At 54.6% G+C, this 20,787-nt stretch overlaps 1 protein-coding gene across 4 annotated transcripts; it reads left to right on the top strand.

Annotated features, from left to right (window-relative positions):
• Window positions 1-703: 703 nt before the first annotated feature.
• Window positions 704-20,163, top strand: CNDP2 (carnosine dipeptidase 2). 4 transcript variants are annotated; one of them, XM_037806037.1, is made up of 12 exons: window positions 704-771; window positions 3,302-3,558; window positions 4,382-4,525; window positions 9,248-9,410; window positions 11,866-11,954; window positions 13,351-13,551; window positions 14,672-14,756; window positions 15,748-15,908; window positions 17,618-17,782; window positions 18,607-18,748; window positions 18,922-19,069; window positions 19,501-20,163. In XM_037806037.1, the coding sequence occupies exons 2-12, from the start codon at window positions 3,499-3,501 to the stop codon at window positions 19,568-19,570; spliced, it is 1,428 nt and encodes a 475-aa protein (XP_037661965.1). In that variant the 5' UTR covers window positions 704-771; window positions 3,302-3,498; the 3' UTR covers window positions 19,571-20,163. The 4 variants fall into 4 exon arrangements, with proteins under 4 accessions (XP_037661965.1, XP_037661963.1, XP_037661962.1 ...); XM_037806035.1 differs by having other exon boundaries at window positions 738-771; window positions 3,267-3,558; XM_037806034.1 differs by having other exon boundaries at window positions 759-843; window positions 3,267-3,558.
• The last annotated feature ends 624 nt before the right edge of the window (window positions 20,164-20,787 follow it).

Below are 20,787 nucleotides of genomic sequence, written 5' to 3'. Positions count from 1 at the left end.
AAATTCTGTGAGGGATGCAGAATGGAAATAGCAATCCAAAGAGAAAAACAAACCAGATAATATGTAAGGGAGGAGGTAGTTTTATTTTAAAATGTTAATATTTTAATTTCCTACAGTATGTGGGATATTGCATCCTTTACGACTAAACTTATGACTAAAAAAAAAAAAAGAATCCCCAAACAATCACTACTTAAAGAACGAGGAAGGGGTATAACTTTTTGGGAAAACGCCAGCAAAAAAGTTAGGAGATCCCGGTGACGTGACCCACGAGGATGAAGATTAAGCAGCAGTGCTCAGGAAACGGTGCGTGTCCTTTCACTAACGGCCACGCTCGTGAAAATACTACTCTTTGTAATGGTGCTGGTGCAAAGTGCTAAGTCCCGTCAAACAGACATTAGCGCAACCAGCACAACGGCCCCCACGTTCTCGTCGACCTAGGGCCGCTCCCACACGGCGCCGGCGGGAGGCGTCTGGGACCCGATGCCGGAGAACTCACAGGACACCGGGCGCGGACCCCACGCGGACGTGCCCAGGCCCCGCCCACCCCGGGCGCCCGGCACGCAGCCCCGCCCCTTGCCCGAATGAAGACGAGGATTGGTGGTGGGAGCAGCGGCGGGGCGGGGCGACGTCCGCCCTCCGACCGAGGCCGGGGATTGGTGGGTAGGGAGGCGACGGGGCGGGGCGCCGTCCGGCCCCCGGCTCCGGCCGGGGTTAGTGGGCGTGGCGGGGGCGTGGCTTGAGCACGTGTGCGGAACCGGCGCCCGCCTTCGGGTACGCGTTCCCCCGGGGCTGGGCTGTCCGGGCCCCGGGAACGGGGCGGCGCGGGGAGGGCCCCGGGGCACGGTGAGAGCAATGCTGCGCGTCGGGGCGCGGGCGGTGGCCGAGGACCAGGCCCTGGGTTCCCCCCCGCAGCTGGGCTTGGGGGAGGCCGGTCGTTGGGGCGGAGCCGGCGCCTCGGCCGCGGGCCTTCCGCAGACGGGCCGGGGTTGGGGTCCCTAAAGGGGACCAAATCCCGGGGTTCCCGCGCTGGAGCGACCCACTGCGAGCGGCCGGGCCCCTGCAGTGTCCAGCGGCCCCAGGTCGAGAGCGGAACGGCCGCAGCGCGTTGCGGCCTGCGTGGGGCTTCCTCGGGGGAGTGAGGTGACCCCGTTTAGGTGGGCTGCAGGCAGGCCGGGCAGGCACCCTCGGCACAGAGCCCGCTCCCGAGAGGCCTGCAGAAAGGTCCAGCAGCGCCTGTCAGACCGCTGACCCGAGGCTCAGGCCCGCGCTGCCTCTGGTGCCCGGCCGGGAACAGGGGTCCCTCCCGCACCACGTGGAGGGCACCAGAGGCGGCCCCGAGGGGAGGCTGGCCCATCCGGGGCAGATGGCCTGTCCCCTCAGCCTGGGTTGTCTCGTCTGTAAACTGGATCTCAGCTGTAACTGGATGTGCCAAGGTCAGACGGGGAGGATCGTCCCAGGCGGACTCGAATGATGCGTGGAAACCTGTGATGGAACCTCCCCTGCCAGTACCTTTGTTGGTCCTAAAGTTTGCAGGGGAAGGTGGCAAAAGATAATTCTGTAGAGCTATGTGGAATCAAGCTCTAGATTGGGCAAACTGGCGGTTCCTGTCTTGCATTAGTGGTTTGTACACAGATTTGAAGCCTTGATTGAGGTATTTATCTACTCTGCTTAACCAGAGACAGGGATGGGGACCCTCAGGACTCAGATCATGCTGTTTATGTTCCACCTGCCCCAGGTATCAGCTCCCCTTCCCCTTTCACTAGTTTCGGTATTTAAATGATGTTACTTCCCATGGATTTTAGGTTTCAGGAGGGGAGTGAGGCCATTTATTTTGAAAAAATAAAATTTGCTTTTGTTCAAGCCATCGTATAGCTTTTATCTTAATAAGATGGGTTCTCTAGGTCTATAAAAGTGGGCCCTCTTGATGACTTTGGTAATGGTGGGGGTGAAGCAGGAATAACCCTGAGCTGTGACTGAGAGGAGAAAATGGACCTGTCTAACTTGCTTTGACTAGATTACTGTCTCCAGCTGCTTTTTCACTCAACCTTGGGGACTTTGCCTGGCCAGGCAAATCTGGTCTCTGTTTACTTTGCTTTGATAAAAGGTGCAATTTAGATAATCCCATCCTTGAGTGTTTAGCTAGAAGGCCTTTGGTTAATTTGGCTGTAATACCTGTAATATCGGTGAGAATCTGCCACAGTGAGCTTGGGATCTGTGGTATTTAATAACCAGGAACCCAAATGAAAAGCACGCATTTGTGTAGCATATTGTCCCACAAAGTAGGGTTTCTCTGATGAGCAGGTAGCTTCTCTGTTCACATTTTTAGTGACAAATAGGTGAAAATTTGATTGATTGACGCTCCTAAGAAGCCTCTTGAGGTTCATGGACTGTCTTGCCGGAGGCCCTTTCAAATGAGAGCCTCAAGAGGAGCACAGAGTGTAAATATTCCCTGCTGCCTGAGAACTAAGTCTTCATCTCTTACTCAGCTCAGTAACTTCCTCCTTTTGCTGAACCGCTGCCCTGCGTCCTGTCTCAGTGGATAAAGTCCCTGCTCAGTTTAGAAATCACCCGGGACTCCTGCTCCAAGAAACAGAACACCCTTGGGGCCCCCCGGTGCCGGTGCACAGCGTGCCTCTGGCTTGCCTCCCCGCGGGGGTCGGGGGTGGTCCTCCCCACTGCGTGCTGCTGGAGCACTCGGGCCACCACGCTGCGAGTGTGCAGCTGCGGCTTCTGCTCGAGTCTTACTGCTCCAAGGAGTCCAGGTCGTCAGTTGAAGGAAAGGGAGAGAACCAGTTTTGGAAGCCCCAACACCAGAATCATTTTTATTTTGTATTTATTCAGATTTTTAAAGACTAGCAATAAAATGACGAACCCCCCTTTTCGGTAGCGTGGACAGGTGTTGGGTCTCGGCGTGTGGAGCTGCCCATGGGGAAGTCCTCCCGGGAGGCTCAGTGCCCTGTGGACGCTCCTTTCCCTCCATCGGACCCCGCCTGGGGCCCCCGCGGCCTGTCTTTGGCTGCTGCGGACCGAGATCGGCAGTTTATTAGGCTGAACGTGTCATCTGGTCTCCCGCTGCCTGGCTCCCTGTGCTGTGTGTTTACGGCCTTAGAAGGGGGGTCTGACATTATTGTGGGATCTTAGGGCTGTTTGCCCCCGTGGTGACAGGAAAGTGGGAAAGTTCTCTGTGTGCTTCAGACCACAAAATTTAAAAAAAGTGTTAGTTAAGTCAGTGTTAATGGGAAGTATCTGCTTTTAATTTTCATCAGTTACCTGCTTACGTAGCTTTTCTCTCTGAGGAAAGCCTGGCAGAGCCACTTCAGCCAGAACTGCTGCTTCCTGGAGGATCCTCGTGACAACCGTGTTGCAATCCCGGCCAGAGAGGGGCGGCCCTCTGCACACCCAGCCAGCGCCCCGGCGGCTCAGCCCCTGCCCTGCGGCCGGCCCCGGCACACTGTCCTTCCTTCCGGGAACCCTCCAGCTCTGCCGTCTGCCGGAACAATGTCTGTCCTCACTGGCCTGTTTAAGTACATCGATGAAAATCAGGATCGCTATGTCAAGGTACGAGGGTAGTTCCTTTAAGCAAGCATTGAAACTGGATTTAAACCTGCTGGGCAAAGCGAAACTTTCAAGAGGCTAATCTGAATTCTGCTGTTTAAATCAAGTATTCAAAGCCTGGCCTAGGCTCTGTCCGTCTCCCTGCCGGTTGCAGTGTCAGGTCCACGGGCGGTGTCAGATGCAAGGCCCAATACAGTTGCCAGGAAGAGCAGGCCCCAAAATCTGAGATTTTTGTTTAATTTCTGGTAGACATTTTAAAGAACTAGTTCGCTTTTCAGCATGTTTTAAGTGTTTCTGAAATATTTTAATGTATTAATCTGTTTCTCAATGTCAACTTAAAGTAATCAAGCTTTCAAGTTATTCTTAGGAGACAAATTTGAGGTGAAATCTTTAGAGTTCTCTTGCTAAAGATTATGTTTAGAGATCTTAACCATTGTTAGGATGTTAATTAACTAATTTGAACTGTGGAAATGTTAGGGATTTTCAGTAGCCTTCAGTTGTAATTTTGTTAGATTCAGGTATAAACTTATTTATGGGACTCTGTACATTTTATGTTCACCTCATGCTTAACGGTTAAACATATACAATCTGACATTTTTCTGTTATGCTCTAGTTCTTGGTACAGAGTTAGTACAACTTTTTTTTTTAATCTTAAACAAAAAGTAAATGGGATGGGTTGATTCTTCATCTAGTCAATATATTCAAAATGGAACAGCCATAGGTAGTGCGTCAACTTCATGTGCCTGAATCAGCAAAATTATGTAGCTCTTTCTTCCTGCAAGGCTTACCTTTTCAGAATCTGTTTTTGCTTATTATCCACAAATAGAAACTTGCCGAATGGGTGGCCATCCAGAGTGTGTCTGCGTGGCCCGAGAAGCGAGGCGAGGTCAAAAGGATGCTGGAAGTGGCGGCCGCCGACATCCAGCAACTGGGCGGCTCCGTGGAGCTGGTGGACATTGGGACACAAAAGGTACGATTCCAGCATTCTTTGCATTGCAGAGCTACAGGTGAGCCGATGATTGCAAATCCCCTGCCCTCCCAGAGAGGCAGCAGAGGAGGAACCTGGTTTTATTACCAAGTGAGCATCAGACCCGAATGGGAGGCGCGGCGGAGGCTGTCACTAAAGAGGCAGCAGAGACAGACAGGGGCTTCCCGGGGGGCCCAGCCCCTTACACTCAGGCTCTCCCGTCAAACACAACCAGGCTTGGGCCCCGGACTCCACAACCTCATGACACTGTCGCTTGTCCTGAGCCCGCCGGGTGAGTGAGTGGCCCCCTGTTGATGGACTCCTTCCTCCGCGGGGAGAATCAGCCTCTCGTCTCTCCCCGGCCCAGGTCAGGTTTCCGGGCTGCAGTCGGGCCCTACCCTCCCTGGGAACTCGGCGACGGGGGTCTGTCCTCCCAGAAAGGCATAGTGGGTTGTAAAGATGGCTGGAGGTGTCTGTAGCTTTTAAAAGGGTTTACACACAATTCAAAGAGGCAGGGGAAAACATACAAGTTTTCTAAAGTAAATGCTGTAAGAAAGGAGGGAGTGGAGAATCTTCCCTTTGTTTTTGCAACAGGGAGAATTTTTTTTCTGATTTTTAATTTGTATTTGTCCTTCTACTTCAGAAAATCTCTCTCTCTCTCTCTCTTTTAAATCAAAGATCTGATTTGGATGCTAGAATCTGTAAGATGACTTCAGTTGGGTTGGGACAAAGTTTTTGTGATACTCAGTAGTTTTCTCTAAGAGAGAGAACTCTTGAGGTTATTCAAGAATAAGTCAATGTGATGGTCATCCCTACAAAATAGAGGAGATATCCCCACCACAAATCAGTCACCTTTCAAACTAGGAGGTTACATTTTATCCAAGTGTAGACTAAAAATAATAAATAACTTCCACTCACTCAGTACTGTGTTCCCTAGCTCACAATAGGTCGAAATGGCGTTTTTTTCAAAATTTGGTTCCTGAACAAAGAGGTATTTTGGGGCTGTGGAGTCACTTGCATTTTAATGAAGGATCCAGATAGATGAAAGTAGTTTGTTGTCTTTTTGATTTAAATGAACAACCTCACTTCACAGTACATTATTCCACTATTTTATTTTCAGCTGATGTCAGTTACACGCTTCGTGCAACATATTTTCAAAGTTTTTAATATTCTTTTATATTGCAAGTTTGCTGAGTTTTGGTTTGTCTCATTCTGCCTTGTGATTTAGATGTTGAGTTAAATCACAGTCATCGAATTTGGGGTGTGGACGTTCAGTTCCATCCACTCGTTTCGTGAACGGGAGAAGCCCGAGGCCCAGGTGGCTGAGTCTTGCCTGGGAACCCGCAGTAGATGAATGGCAAAGCCAGAAGTAAAATCCTGCCCTCCCAATTGTGTGAGATTTTTTTCTGACAACCACTTTAACACTTGACTTATGATATGTTAAGCTTCCAAATATTTTTCCTCCATTCTTGGGAGTTAAGCAAAGTTTCCTCATATTATTTTCATTTTAGAGCATACTTGACTCACTCCCCTCCCTTTTTTTCAAAAATATTTTTAAAAATCTGGTGGTAATAAATAATCTTGAAGAAGTTGTATCACTGCAGTAAATTGATTTATTCTGTTTATCAGTGCCATTATAGTGCAATTCTTAAGATTAAGAACCTTCCGCAAAATACTAAGTGACTATTATACTATTTTGAATTAAATAGCACCTTTTTTAAATTAAGGAGTTGAAAATTTTCATCACTGTTAGAAATGTCCTGCAGTTTTGCAGTGTTGCAGTTGTGAGGTTACAAAGCATTTTGCCTTTCCTTTCCATAAGTTCATTTGACAAAAAGCTCCATTTTTCAGAACATGGTGATGGCTTGGGGCAGGGATGGAGGTTGAGCTGGGTGTTGTCAAATGGAAGTGCAGGAGCTGGAGCGTTTTCAGCCTCATGGAGGAAGAGGCCACCCAGCATCCAGGGCCGGGTGGTCAGAAGGGACACCAGTCATGGGCCCTGGGGAGTGGGGCCCTGGTGGCTGCTGAGGACTGGCTGGGGGTGCTTTGGCACTGGGCTCACTGCTGGGGCTGGGCCGGGCCCTGGGGGAGTTCATGTCCCAACCAAGAAGGATTATCTGGTCTGGGCAGGGGCAGGGGGTTCAGGAGATTTGGGCAAAGGCAGGGGGCCGTGTCTGTGGGCCCAGTGCTGTCCCCACCTCTGTACCCTGATTGCAGTGAAAATATGAGTTAGGGCAACTCAGCTTGGGTTTGACCATTTCAGCTAACATTTAAAGTTTGTTTAGTTCTTTCAACAGAGTTATTTTCTAAAATAAACCTAGTTCAAAACCAAAACCTTTAAAAGTATGTGCCTAATTGTTGACTTGGAAACTCTCTCAGGCTGATCAGCCTTCACAGGTAATCTGCTTGAAAGCACCTGGGCCTGGTTTTCACCTGCCAGCGGTCACCAGCTACGCCCAAGCGCTCGTCCCTGCCCTGAGCATGCTAAGAGTTCCGAAAATACTGTCTGTCTTTATGGTCGGGTTGGAGAGAAACTAACACAAAATGAAATGAAGTCCTAGGCATGGCCTCTTGCTGCCCCTGTCCAGCAGCTGCCCTCGCTTTCGGGGTTTGGCACAGGCTCCATGTGGCCCGGGAGCCCTGGTCCCCGGCTGCACACGGTGGTCCCCACCCTCCTGGTTCTGGGCCTCAGCAGGAAGCCCTGCATTCCCTGGCTGCCCACCGCCATCGTGCCTGCTCTTTGGTGGGTGAAGCGCCCGTCTCCTGTGTCCCTCGGGGCCCTTACTCACGGTTAATAATATGTATTTTACCTTCTGAAATTGTCTCCTGCTGCCCTGCAGTCCTGAGCCCCTTGAGGCCTGGAGCTGTGACTCTTAATCTTTGTTTCCCGAATGCCTGGCACAGAAACACTCATGTGTTAGTTTCCAGCGGGGGACCCCAGACTCCGCTGTGGGGGTGGGGGGTGGGCGTGACTGGTGAAAAGGCCCGCAGCCCAGGGCAGGGGTCCCGGGGTGCCTGTTGGAGGATGGCTCGTCCTCAGCGCCCCAGGCAGGAAAGTCACAGGAAGGCAGGGACAGCGTCGGGACCCCAGGCTGCGGGGTAGAGAGGTTGGCTGGCTCTGAGCACCACCAGGTCCAAACAGAGGAGCCAGGCCTGGCACCCAGGAAAGGAGCTGCCGTTCTGGCTTTCCAGCCGAGGGAGGCTTAGGGGAGTACCCATGCACCCACGGAGAAGGAGCCTCAGGGGCTGCAGGGAGCCTAGGGGTTGCTGAGAGCTAGATCGGGTGGAGGGGTGGAATCGCACAGGTCATCGAGCACAGGCACCACATTAGCTCCAAAAGGGCTGACTTGGCTTCTCAGCCGGGTGCAAGGGCCCCTTCCTCTGATCAGGAATGTCCAGAGCAGCGAGCAGTCAGCAGCACATGCACCTACCTGCCCAAATGGCTTCTGAAGAAAATGCTTTAGTACTTCAGAGGAGATTTATCAAACAGAAACTTATTTAGAAAAAGATCTGCTGTTATTTAAAATTCATTTTCCTAGTCAGGCAGCAGAGAGCAGGTGCGACTGTGCCAGTGAGCAGGGCAGGGGTTTTAAAGAAAGTGCCTCTGCCCCGGTGACCACAGCCCTCCTCACCCTGGGTGGCTTGCGGGGCAGCTGCGGTGAGGGTGCAGCTGCAGGGTGTACAGAGAGAATGGATTCTTTCCTGCAAGAATTCTGGCAATCCTGCAGGTCCGTAACACACGGGCAGGGCCCTGCGAGGATGCTTGTGGCCCGGGGCTCGGGGTGCCCACCCGTAGCCCATCACTCATGGTTCTCGGTGCCGTCTCAGTTGCTGCTCTTCTCGTCCCTTCGTTGTAAGCTGTTAGTTTAATGTGCTGACAGTTTGTGCGTTACGTTCATGCACGCATTTTCATAAGTGACTAGACTTCCTTGCATACGTGCAGATTGCTCTGCAGCTGCCAGGGACGTCCATGTGGTTTCCCGCCCCAGCCACTTCCCTGGGGCGTCCTGTAGCTGTCGCCGGGTTTTTTCTGTTAGAACGTGGGAACGTGGGAGGTCCGTGGGTGGTTCGCTCAGCCCGAGGGGACCGTGGTTCGAATGAGAGGAGGAGCCCTCCGGCCCCACGTGACGGCGGGGAAGACCTAAGTGGACATGGGACTGAAATTGGTTTGCCCACAGCCTCCGTTTCTGTTCTGGACAAAGTGAGAGTAGTGGGGCGATGGCGGCAGGGGTCGGGCAGCCGGGAAGGCCTTCAGACAGCTCGGGAAGGGAACCAGCTGCCACTGCTCCGGGCCATGAGCGATGTCACCTCGTGCTGGAGTTCCTGGCCTTTTCCATATGCAATTGTAATCTCCCTGCAGAATTCCAAACATGTGTCTTCTAATTCAGATTTAAGATTGCAGCAGTTTTTAACGACTATTCCAGAAAATGACAAGCTGAGTTGCATCCCACATTCAGCCTTTGTAATGTGTTTTGTTAATTTTTTTTTAAATCAGCCTTTACTAAACTTCTTGCATTTGGTAAACATGATTCAGTTTACGTGTTCTGATTGTAGTAAAGGGATTTTGTTAGTTAATTCCCCATTTGAACAATACGACCTTAAACTCTGTAGTAGAGATTGATTGATGAGAACAAATAAGAAAGCTCAAGATATTTTGATAATATTTGTTATAAATCTTAGTTTTTAAAAAAGACTCTCCTTGGTTGGTGCCCTGTCGCCTCCTAGCTGCCTGATGGCTCCGAGATCCCACTTCCTCCCATTTTACTTGGCAAACTGGGCTCGGACCCAAAGAAGAAGACGGTGTGCATTTACGGACACCTGGACGTGCAGCCCGCGGCCCTTGAGGACGGCTGGGACAGTGAGCCCTTCACCTTGGTGGAGCGAGATGGTGAGGCCCGTGCTCCTCCTTCCACGGGAGGAGCACTTGTTTTTAACATCCGGAGAGGCACGAATGGAATTTATTCTGGAAAATCGCTGACGGTCTCTTGGTTCTTATCTTTCTTTTATAGACTGTTTTTAGCATAATCTCTGAATCAGGTGCCAGAGGGTTCACGTTGGCGCACTGGCCGTTGAACTTCCAGAAAGCCTTCCTTTTCTCGCCGAGATGTGGTCACTCTTGGCTACAGGCCCTGCTGGCTTAAATCCTTTACTACTGACACTTTTGTAGAAAGCATTCTAAATGGAGTCCTCAAGAGCCATTGTCTAACACCTGTGTCCCCTCAGAGCTGCCTCCCTGGGTGAGCCTTAGGAGCTGCACCCAGAGATACAGGAACCCACTGGGGGGTCACAGTCCCTGGGCCATCCATGTCCCTGCTTTATGCAGGACCTGGCTTGAGCCAGGCTTTTTCTTCAAGGCCCCCTTTGGTGTAAAGGTCTTCTCCTGCCTTCCCTGCTGATGTTTCCCATGTTTCTGCACCTGACACAGTCCTTGGCAGCTAAGGAAGTCCCCTCCACCTGTACCTGCCCCTGGGCGAACCCCCAGAGTCCTCCCACCTGGGTGCACTGGGTTGGTGGTCTGACCCCTGCCTGGTTCGGTGCCAGCCGTGATGGTTACTGTGCAAAATTGAAAGCCCCTGTCACTTTTATGAAATGCAACCCCACGCTCTAGTCATCATCTTGGCGCAGTTGCTGGTCATTGCAGTTGGTGCAGAATTGCCCTCACATTCACACTGAGGCCCCTCTGCCCAGCAGGCCTTCCGGCCTTGGAGATGGACTCCTGTCCCTGCCCGCAAGCGGCCCTTCCTCTGTGTCCCCTCACTCTGTCCACATGAATGGCCCCACACCTCCCCCTCGTGCACGGGAGCTGGGGGGGCGTCCCGCATCTCCATCCCTGCTCGCAGCCCCCGTGCTCCGCAGGCCCTGCCCTGGCCTTCCCTTGCTCAAGGCCCTCTCCTGTCCCGCTCTTCTCAGCGGTCCCAGCAGACCCCTTTGGGCTCTGTCCTCACTCTCATCCTCCCGACTGCCCCCACAGTGCCAGGCACGCGTTACTGCTTTTTCAGAACCTGGCAGAAGGCCATGATGGCGGGAAAGGGCTGCCCAGCTCTCCGTCTTCCCTCCCCGGCCCCTCTGCCCACCCTGCTCCTGCACGCAGCCCCACTGGCCCCACCGGCCACTGCTCTCCTCTGCAGTGTGGGCGCCATCCACTCCCAGCTCCTTGTATTTCAGCCACCACGTCCTCTGCAGAGCTCTTCTCTGCACCTCCCCGCAAGCCCACCAGACAGACGCCCACCTCCATCGAGGAGCCTCATAGGCTTTATTGCAAGCACGTGGCCCTGGGGGACGGGGCTCAAGCCGTGTCTCTCTTCATCCCTCTGTTAGTGAGCTCAGTTCTGGCATGTGGTGGTTATTTAATAAGGGTTTGTTGCAAGAACAAAGTTGTTTTTCTTTTATTAGAGCTTGTATTTGATCTTTGGCTTTTGTGAGAAGTTGGATTTAGTTTGTAAAAGAAATTCCCGAGGCTTTAAGCCTCATATGACTTTGGGGTGGGTCCACTGAAACTGCCAAACTTCTGGAACATGTGAGAATGAGGAAGTCAGGGGCCTACCTGGTCAACCGAGAGGGTCAGCCCGCGACCCACGGTGGGCCCTGCCTTCTCCAGCTCCTGCTTCCATCCAGGGCAGACCCCAGGGCTGCTGACGGCCACGGGAGGAGGGGGTGGGCTCATGGGAACCGCGGGTTGGGGTGGGCTCTGCGAGCAAGCCGCCCTCAAGGCCAGCGTGAAGAGGGTGCTTCCTGTGGCTGAGAAGCAATATCACCTGCCAAGTGTAATCAGGAAATCAGTGAATAAAAATAAACGTGCTCTGCTCTTTATCAAATTAAGTCAGTGAATAAGAATAAACCTGCTCTGTTCTTTATCAAATTAGGTGTCCAAAATTGGGGTGGGGATGATATTGGAGTTCTTTCATGATAATGGTGAATTGTGGATCCTACTGAAGACCACATTTCCCACCCCCTGTTGCTACAAGCTGGTTATGGTAAATAGGTTTCAAGGAACTAACCAACCAGTGGTGACTTCCTGGCATAGGGCCTTAGGTCCGCTCCCTGACTGTGCAGGGATGAGAGCCGTGGCTAACTGCTCGTGTCCTCCGTAGAAGGACGGGGCGTCTCTGGGGCGGGCACAGGGCTTGCCCCTTCTGTTATAACCAGCTCTCTCGTAAATTCCGGCAGTGTGTGGGATAGAGGCCTCGGCTCCTCACGGAAGGAAATGGGGCTTCTGGGTGAAGGAGAAAGCCTTAACAGGGCCTCAGAGGTGGGCCGAGACCTTGTCAGCTGTCCCGCGAGATGCCCGCGCCTTCTGGTTCCCTGAAATGGTAACCTGACGAATGTGCTGACTGCTGTTCTAGGGAGATTGTATGGAAGAGGCTCAACCGATGATAAGGGGCCGGTTGCTGCCTGGTTGAACGCCCTGGAAGCTTTTCAGAAAACAAATCAGGTACGTCACCCTGGCAGGGCTGCCTGACTCGGCCGCTCCCCAGCTGAGAAACCCAAAGCTGGCCTTTGTGTGGCACACGGCTTGTGACGGTCAGAGGTCACTGGGATGTGAGAACGCCGGCTTTCCCCAAACCCTGTGCCAGCAAGTGGACTCAGGTTTAAGGTTATAGGTTTGTCTTTCAACCTGAGAAAACATTAAACGTTAACATGTTTTATGGTTGTTCAAAGATCATAATTTTGGAGACTCAGCAGGAATCCAGCCAGCACATGAAATGCGCATTTTCAGTTATTGATGAAACGTGTGGATGTGGTCACTTGCCAGGTGAAACAGAGGCTTTGTGACACCGGACAGATGCATGACTTCTCTGGTCTCCTTAGATCCTCCTAAAACTCAGTTTTATTTTTTAAAGTATATTTTTTTTAACTAGGAGACATCTACTCACTGTAGAAAGTTTGTAAAATACAGAAAAGCAGAAAGAAAAAACTGCTTAGAATCCCAACTCTCAAAGCCTGTTAGTATTTTGTTACCTACTGATCCTCTCAATTGCTTTTAGCACAATTGGGATCATAATGTACCGACAGCTTTTGCCTCGTGCTTTTGTCTGGTATCACGATAAAGTAGGAAGAATCATAGGATCAGAATTTTTGTCCCAGCTTGGAATTTTAGGGCAGAGAAGGATCTCGGGGGAAGCTGATGGCCTGAGGACGCAGCCGCTCCCACGGGGGTCTGAGCTGGGACGCAGGAACCTTCTGCCCACGCTCGGGGCCTGCCCTCCCTTGGCCTCTGTACCCTTTGTCGGTTTCCTTGTCTGACTTCATCTTCGCATCTGCGGAAAGGGGGTGCCACCTGCCTCGCCTCATGGAGTCGGGGGAACCCCGGAAGGGTAACGGTGATGCACAGTGGACAGTGAGGTGCCCAGCTGCCACCCGGCTCTCCAGGAATAACTGTCCTGATAGAGCGAGATTAAGAAAGGGCACCTGGCTCGTCCCTTGTCGCCTTCCCGGCGCTTACAGCGGCCCAGAGGGAAGGGGCGGTGTTGTCCTCCGTGCTGGGTTAGAGGAGCAGCGTGGTTTGCTGGGGACTCTCCGTGTTTGCTCTGGACGATTCCAGAGGTCCTTGTGAACGTTTTAATGTGCTGTAACTTCTTGGAAAGGGCCTCAGCCAGAAGCCGGCCTGAAGCCAGATGACAGACCGTGAGGGTGGCCTTCACCCGGCCGGGAGGGGACGGGGCACAGTGGAAACGACGCACAGACAGCAGCCAGAGGGCTCAGCCTAGAGGAACTGAGATGTTTGAAACTCATGATTTCAAAACACTGGTGGTTTCTGATCTGTTGTGTCTAAGAAGGAAAAGCCCTAGAAAGCTGGGTGCCTACTAATGCTCGTTTTCCTGTCAAAGGAGATTCCCGTCAACATCCGCTTTTGCCTGGAAGGCATGGAGGAGTCTGGTTCCGAGGGCCTGGATGAGCTGATCTTGGCCCGGAAGGACACCTTCTTCCAGGACGTGGACTATGTCTGCATCTCTGACAATTACTGGCTGGGGAAGAAGAAGCCCTGCGTGACCTACGGGCTCCGCGGCATCTGCTACTTTTTCATTGAGGTGCCCTCCTGGGGCCCACGGCTTCCACCTGTCCTCTCCCCACCCTAAGGCTCCCAGGAGAGGCAGGGGACACGTGCCCGTCTTCCACCTGCTGTCCCGCCCCAAGTTCCACCTGCCGGCGTGGCACTCACGCTGCCCGGGACCCAAAGGCGGTCTCTCAGCAGCTTCGAGCCGGGCTCGTATGGCTTAGGATACTGCCTCGGAGCTGTTGAGAAAGGGCTCCACGCGAGTCCTTTTAAGGAGCCTGCAACATATGCAGAGCACTTTAGGAATATTTCCTTGTAGAAGTTAAAACGTTAATGCAGCACTTACATGGTGGCCTCACCTTAAGGCTGGGGGTTGACACATCCGCTCGTTAGGGAGGCGCAGGGTGGGATGGGATAGTGGGAAGAACCCAGGCCCGGGGGGCCTGCCGCCTACCAGCTGGTTAATTGGTGATTACGGTGATTATATCAGATGATGGGTGTAAAAGTATGTCATACACTGAAAAGTCCTAGAAATCAAAACAAAACAAAAAAAAGAGCACTTGCTGTGTGCAAGGTGCTCCACCGGGTCTCTCACGCCAGGGCGATGTCATATTAGGTCTTGCCCTCCAGCAGACCCTGCAGGGGCTGTTGCTGAACCAGGCTGGAGAAGGCCTTGCGTGCTGGAGAAGTTGCCCTGCATTATTCTGCTACCTATAGGTAGTACACAGCTCACCTGGGGTAGCCAACGGCTTACCTGGGTTAGCACATCCACTTTACCTGCAGGGAGGACACAGATCACCTGGGTTAGCATATCTACTTACCTGTGGGGAGCCCACAGCTTACCTGGGTTAGCACATCCATTTTACCTGAGGGGAGCCCACAGCTTGCCTGGGGTAGCACATCCACTTTACCTGCAAGGAGCACACAGATCACCTGGGTTAGCACATCCACTTACCTGTGGGTAGCATATCCAAGAGTATTTTTTGTTGCTGCCTTAACTTATGTAATTTAGGAAACTCTTTGCTTTGCTCCTTGAGGGAGCCAATTTTGATTTTGGAAACTGTCCGTCAGGTCCTGTCAATGTTCTGTGTTCAGTTTACTGTCACCTGATAAATAAGCTCCCGTTAGCATCACCTGGGGTTGTGTCTTCTCAGGTGGAGTGCAGTGACAAGGACCTCCACTCGGGCGTGTACGGGGGCTCGGTGCACGAGGCCATGACCGACCTCATTTTCTTGATGGGTGAGTGTGGGGCCTTCGCTTGGTACCCTGCAACAGGGGAGTGTCGGAGCAGGCCACATTTGCAGGCTCTTTCTCCTGGGGTTTGGCAAATGCGGTCACTCTGAATCATGGCTCAGATAAAATTCAGACTCCACGGACTGAAGCCGTCCTCGAGACACGGCCGTCCCTGTTTCTGGCTGCATCCCAGCCCCTCACTGCTCCCATTCATGCTGATTGTGCTTCACCTTTGCCTCGTCCCTGTGCCACCAGCTTGGCCTCACTGCCCCACCACAGACTCTCGGCCCCTTCAGGGTTTCACGTGACACGTCCCGTAAATATGGGGCTTGGGCAACCTCCATCCTCCTCAGAGTCCCCCTACAGGCCCTGGCCCGTTCCACAGTGACATCCACCACCCGGGGTCCCCGCGTGGCACGCCCTTTGGGAACAAGAACTCCAGCATACTCTTGGTGTTCTCCTTGGGTAGCACACACTGTGTCCTCCCCAAACTGGACAAGTGCACAAGCCTGTGGCCCTCCCGCAGGTTGCTCCACACGGTTGTGGTGAGTTCAGTTTCCTCCCCTCAGGACTGGCCCCTGGGTGAGGTGGACGTGGCCCCTGTGGTTAGAGCACCTCCATCACTCACGCCCTCCCCTCCCCAGTTTGACCACAGACGGCGTCTGGAATGTGCATTTACAAGAAATCCCGGATGGCGCCACGGTGTTTTGGGAAAGTGCCTGGAGCCAGGCTGGACCTTTCTCTTACCCTGTGTCTCTGTTTCCTTGTCTGTAAACTGGGCATCGTTACAGTGTACACCCCAGGGGTCGCTGTGGCAGGGGAGTGACTCACGGAGCACAGCACGCTGAGGCTGCCTGATCGGGATGACGTGCTCAGGACACGTCCCCGTGGCGAGTCCACCACGTGGGACCCCCCACGGCCGCCCGTGGCCTTCCTGCACCTCACTGCCCAGCTGCTTTCATGCCAGCCTGGTGAGCTGCTCTCGCCCCCTCCCCAGGCTCCCTGCTGGACCACAAGGGGAGAATCCTCGTCCCCGGCGTCAACGAAGCCGTGGCCCCCGTGACAGACGAGGAGCTCGCGCTCTACGACAACATCGACTTCGACATGAACGAGTACGCGAAGGACGTGGGCGCCGAGATGCTGCTGCACACCTGCGAGGTAGCGGCCGGGCGCAGCCCTGGGGGAGCCGCGGGCAACGTGGGCACTCACAGGGCCCCCAGCGCTAGGCCCAGGCGGGAGGCTGCTGGGGGTTACACGTCGGGTGTCAGCCTTTGGCCGCATGAGCTTGGGGGATACGTGCAGAGAAACCGTAGGCATCCCGCAGGGTCGGAGCTTTCCCTATTTGGACGGGTGGGTTAATTTTTTCACCACTGCGCCCAGAGATTAAGTTGTACCCAAGTGCTGAAGTGGAAGTTGTTTGCCCAGACCTTCATTTAGCCATCGGGAGAGTAGTGTGCGGGGGCTTCTCTCTTGAACGGTTCAGCTCTCGGTTTACGAGGGGTTGGTGTGCGTTGGTGGTTCCTCTGACCCCCCCAGGACGCAGTGAACTCCAGTGCAGCCCTGGGGCCCCGGGGAGGGGTGGGGCCGCTGGGCCCTGGCCCTGGGGTTGAATCTCCCGGGAGACAATAAGGCAAAGAAGGATCCGGGGACGTGCTGGAGGGAAGGCTTCGGTTGTGACCCCCATGCCTGGGCCGGGGCCTCCTCGGGGGAAGAGCCCTTGTGAAGAGCCTTCCGGAACACGCTTGCCCAGTCAGCCTGCACAGACGGGGCGAGCAGCTGGACAGGAGCAGAGGGGTGAGGCCTGGCCGGGGAGCCACAGGCCTTGGGGCAGCACCCGCGGGCCCGGGAACAAAACAAAAGGCCGCCACGACCTGCCAGGGAGGTGGGATCTGATCCCTTGAAACAGCGAACCTGCACAGGTTTCGTAGCAGAGGGTTGAGCAAATCCAACCTCAGTTTGGGGAGGATGCAGGCAGGCGATGGCGGATGGAAGGTGGGGAGACCAAGTCGGCTGTTGCTGGTGAGAGAGCCCCGAATGAGGCCGGGGCTCAGGAAGTGGGGCGGGCTCCCTGACACAGGCAGCTCCGGGCCCCGAGGGGACCAGCGTGAGGCAGGAGCAGACGGCCCCAGGGAACAGGTCTGCAGGGGCAGGAGAGGAAGAGCAGCCCCTCACCTGCGGGTGACGGGTGCCGACGGCCACGAGGGGACAAGTCAAGGACGAGGTGGGTCCTCGCACAGACCCGTGTCCTGCTGCCCTGTTACCTGCAGATGAGTCCTTGCTCTTACGTAAGGCATTCATTTCGGGGTCAGCTGCATGCCCTTCAGATACACCAAGCTATCTGGCTCACAAACAAGGAAATACCAGGTGACCGCGTCCCAGAGGAGCCTTTGGGACACCTGCAGCCAGCTGTTTAGACAACTGGCCGGTGCCCATGGGGAGGATGCCAGTCCCATCTGCCATCGCGCCGCCCCAGGCTCGGCAGCTGGTCCTGCCCTGGCGCTCCTGGTCCACGCCCTAGCCAGGGGGCGACCCAGGTGGGCTGCGGGGCACCCACGCCCTCTCCTGCTGCCTCTGGCCCCTCAGCTCTGGGGTCTGAGGGACCGTCCCCTCTTCCTGGTGCTGGGGCCTGCAGCCACCACTTGGCTTTTCTCGGTGATGGTGACTATCTGAGCTGCCCTGCCTCGGGCCTGGCTCTGTGGGATGTGGCCGCAGGTGCTGGGGGAGGTCAGCAGGCCATTCTGCTGTGGGGTCCCAAGGCTACATCCTTCCCATTGGGGTCATCGGCCCCGGGCTGGGCGCTGGCCCTGGAGCCTCTGGGGACCAAGGGACCTCCCTGCCCGCCCAGCCCGCTCGTCATTTTCCTGCAGAAAGACATCCTGATGCACAGGTGGAGATACCCGTCTCTCTCCCTGCACGGAATCGAAGGCGCCTTCTCCGGAGCTGGAGCCAAGACCGTGATCCCTAAGAAGGTCATTGGCAAGTTCTCCATACGGCTCGTGCCGAACATGACCCCTGAAGTCGTCAGCGAGCAGGCACGTGGGGCCGGGGCTGGGGCTGGGGCTGGGGATGGTCTGCTGGGTTTTTACTGGGTTTTTACTGGGGCGTGAATAACTAAAAAACCCCTGCAGCCCACACACTAAGCTTCCTGGCTCTGGCTGATTCCATCAGTGTTGGAATAAGCACTTCAGACACTTACTAGAGATAAAGATGAACATACAGAGACCTCTGGCCTCTGACCTCCCCCGGGGCTTCAGGTCAGACGCTGATAGTATGTGATGGTGAAGCTCCAGGTGCTGACTTTGGGGAAACCAAGGGCAGGGCCCCCCAGGGCTGAAAGTCAGCCAGGCTGGCAGGACACGGTCACCCCTCATCTGGGGAAATTTCTCGAGGATGTGGAGTCAGCGTCTTCCCTCCTGGAAGGAGACGCGGCGGCCCCGGCTGCCTTGCCCTGCAGGCTCCGTCGGCAGGAAGTGACCCAGCCGAAGCCACTGCTTTAGGTCTAGACGGACATGCACTCGCGGTCGCTTTTGTCAGGCAGCTCAGGGAACTGCTCTCTCGGCTTCATTTAAATGGCACCATCATCTGGGCCTCTGTGTAAAGGATGGATCACTTGCAATTAAAATAGTGTCTTTTACCTTCAAATATCTGGGTTTATTTCCCAATGAGACCCATTTCCACTCTCCCAGTTACGAGGTCAGTGCCAGCTGTGGAAAAGGTGGGGCTCGCAGCAGATCCAGCACTGGGCCGTTTGGCAGCCGTAATGGAACCGTGCCTCTTTGTTGGGGCTCGGTGTGGATCTGGCACTGGGCTGGATGGCAGCTGTGACACATGTTGTGCCTCTTCTGTTCGGGTGCAGGTGACGAGTTATTTGACCAAGAAGTTTGCGGAGCTGCACAGCCCCAACAAGTTCAGGGTGTACCTGGGCCATGGTGGGAAGCCGTGGGTGTCGGACTTCAACCACCCTCACTACATGGCCGGGAGGAGAGCCCTGAAAACAGGTGGGACGCCTCTGTGGGCCGGCACTGGGGCCTCGGTGCTGCTGGCCGGCGTGACTCGGTCGCACCACCGTGGACCCGCGGCTGCGCAGTGGGGAGGCCGGGGGGTGGGGGGACAGTCGTAGCCAAGCTCCTCCTGCCCGGCAAGCTCACGGTGCCTTTGTCCCTGTCCCCAGTGTTTGGTGTTGAGCCTGACCTGACCAGGGAGGGTGGCAGCATCCCCGTGACACTGACCTTCCAGGAGGCCACGGGCAAGAACGTCATGCTGCTGCCCGTGGGCTCGGCCGACGACGGCGCCCACTCCCAGAACGAGAAGCTCAACAGGTGAGGCCACTGGCAGGAGCCGCGGGACCCTCAGTCCCTCCCCCCCCATCAACACGCCCAGACCCTCCTGCCCCCATCCCTTCCCCTTCAGTCCCTCCCCAGCCCCGGTCCTTCCCTCCTGCCCCTCCCACCTGGGGTGGACCAGCCTGGGGCTGAGACAGAGGCAGGTCTCTGCTTGGAGGGTGTGGAGGTGAGGCAGGGCCTGGTTATGGCATTAATGGAGCCCTGCACCGAGGGTCAAGGCGAGGCACTTCCTGCTGAGACCTGGGGAGGACCCCCAGGAGGGCAGTCGGACAGCCTGCAGTGGGGATCAGGCGGCCTGGTGCCGGGCAGGCAGGGCCCAGGGCCGCCAGGTTGGCGGAACACTCCGGGGTCCCCCCGGCTCACACCGTGTGCCCCAGCTCGCGCCATCATTCTTCCTTCTCCCGCAGGCACAACTACATAGAAGGAACGAAAATGCTGGGTGCCTACCTGCACGAAGTGTCGCAGCTGCAGAACTGAGGCCGGTTTTCCCGGAGCGCCGCATCCAGCTGGACAGAACCCTGCGCGCTGGCCTTGCCATCTTTCTACTTGCTTGGGAAAGCAGGGGCTACCCTCCCTTCTCTTTCCTCTTGTTAAAACTTACATTTCTTTCCTCTTGTTGAAAGTTACACAGACTTCACGAGTGTGTTTGCCTGGCTGGACTGACAAATGGCTCAGCAGACAGTCGAATCGCGCCCTGGTTAGATTCTCGGAAGTGGTTAGGACGACTTAGTGTCCAGAAAAGAGCCTACATCTGAAAAAGCTTAACTTCTTCAGTAGAAAGTTCTGGTTGCCTTTGAGTTGGGGTGACCAGGGGCTTGAAGTTTGCCCCTGGGTTGTTTCATGTCCCATCTCTGCCCCGCTCAGGAGGCACACTCAGTGTATTTGTGAAGTTCTCGAGGGGCCGCCCTCTCGGACCCTTTGCTCTCCTGCGAGTCCTGCCCAATTCTCGGGACAGTAACTGTCACTGACGTCTCCATCTCCCTTTTCTGCTTCCTCAAACTCACACCTAACTGAAGGGTTATTTTGTCTTAGTTTGTGCTGCTAAATAAAAGTAGAAATGAAGCCTCTGAGAGAATGACTGGCCCCCCGCCTTGCTGAGCCCCCCACATGTGCCACCCCTCCACCATGGCGCGGTGGTGAGTTGTGTTCATTCACAGGGTGGGGGGTGGTCAGGGCTCAGGACACAAGATTTGGGGCCTTCCAGCTGAGCACCCCTGTCTGCCTGATGAGGTGACAGCGCACTCTTTGCAGTTTAAAAAATAAGTAACGTGTTCCGAGCAGTTCCCTTGTTCCCGCCCTCACTGTGCTGAGTCACAGAAAATGAAAGTCGTACAGGCTTAAACAAGACAGAGAAGCCACTGACCCACCCGGCCTTCTCTAAAAAAGGAAGTGGGGTTCCTCAGAAAAGTGGATTTCAGGGCTGGGGCAGGAAAGATATACGAGGATCCTGGAGCATCTTGTGGCAGAAAGCCAGGGCATGCTTAGAAAAGATGGGGCAAAAATCCTTAGCCATCAGGGAAATGCAAATCAAACCATGGTGAGATGCTGCACGCCCCCCCAGAACGGCTGTTAGTCCAAAGTAAATGGAAAGCAAGTGTTAGCCAACATTTGCAGAAATCAGAACCCTCCTGCATTGCTGGTGGGATCGTAAGATGGTGCAGCCTCGGTGGGAAGCAGCGTGGCGGTTCCTCAAA

Source organism: Choloepus didactylus, chromosome 16, assembly GCF_015220235.1.
Source record: "Choloepus didactylus isolate mChoDid1 chromosome 16, mChoDid1.pri, whole genome shotgun sequence".
Classification (NCBI taxonomy): domain Eukaryota; kingdom Metazoa; phylum Chordata; class Mammalia; order Pilosa; family Megalonychidae; genus Choloepus; species Choloepus didactylus.
Note: the sequence above shows the minus strand (reverse complement) of the source record. Positions and strands in the feature narration are given on the sequence as shown.

Bases quoted from the DNA above. Each gene is read 5' to 3' on its own strand.
- CNDP2 (XM_037806037.1), top strand. From the start codon at position 3,499: ATGTCTGTCCTCACTGGCCTGTTTAAGTACATCGATGAAAATCAGGAT. The intron at 17,783-18,606 runs GCACGTGGGGCC...GTTCGGGTGCAG, and splicing joins CTGAAGTCGTCAGCGAGCAG to GTGACGAGTTATTTGACCAA. The intron at 18,749-18,921 runs GTGGGACGCCTC...CCCTGTCCCCAG, and splicing joins GAGGAGAGCCCTGAAAACAG to TGTTTGGTGTTGAGCCTGAC.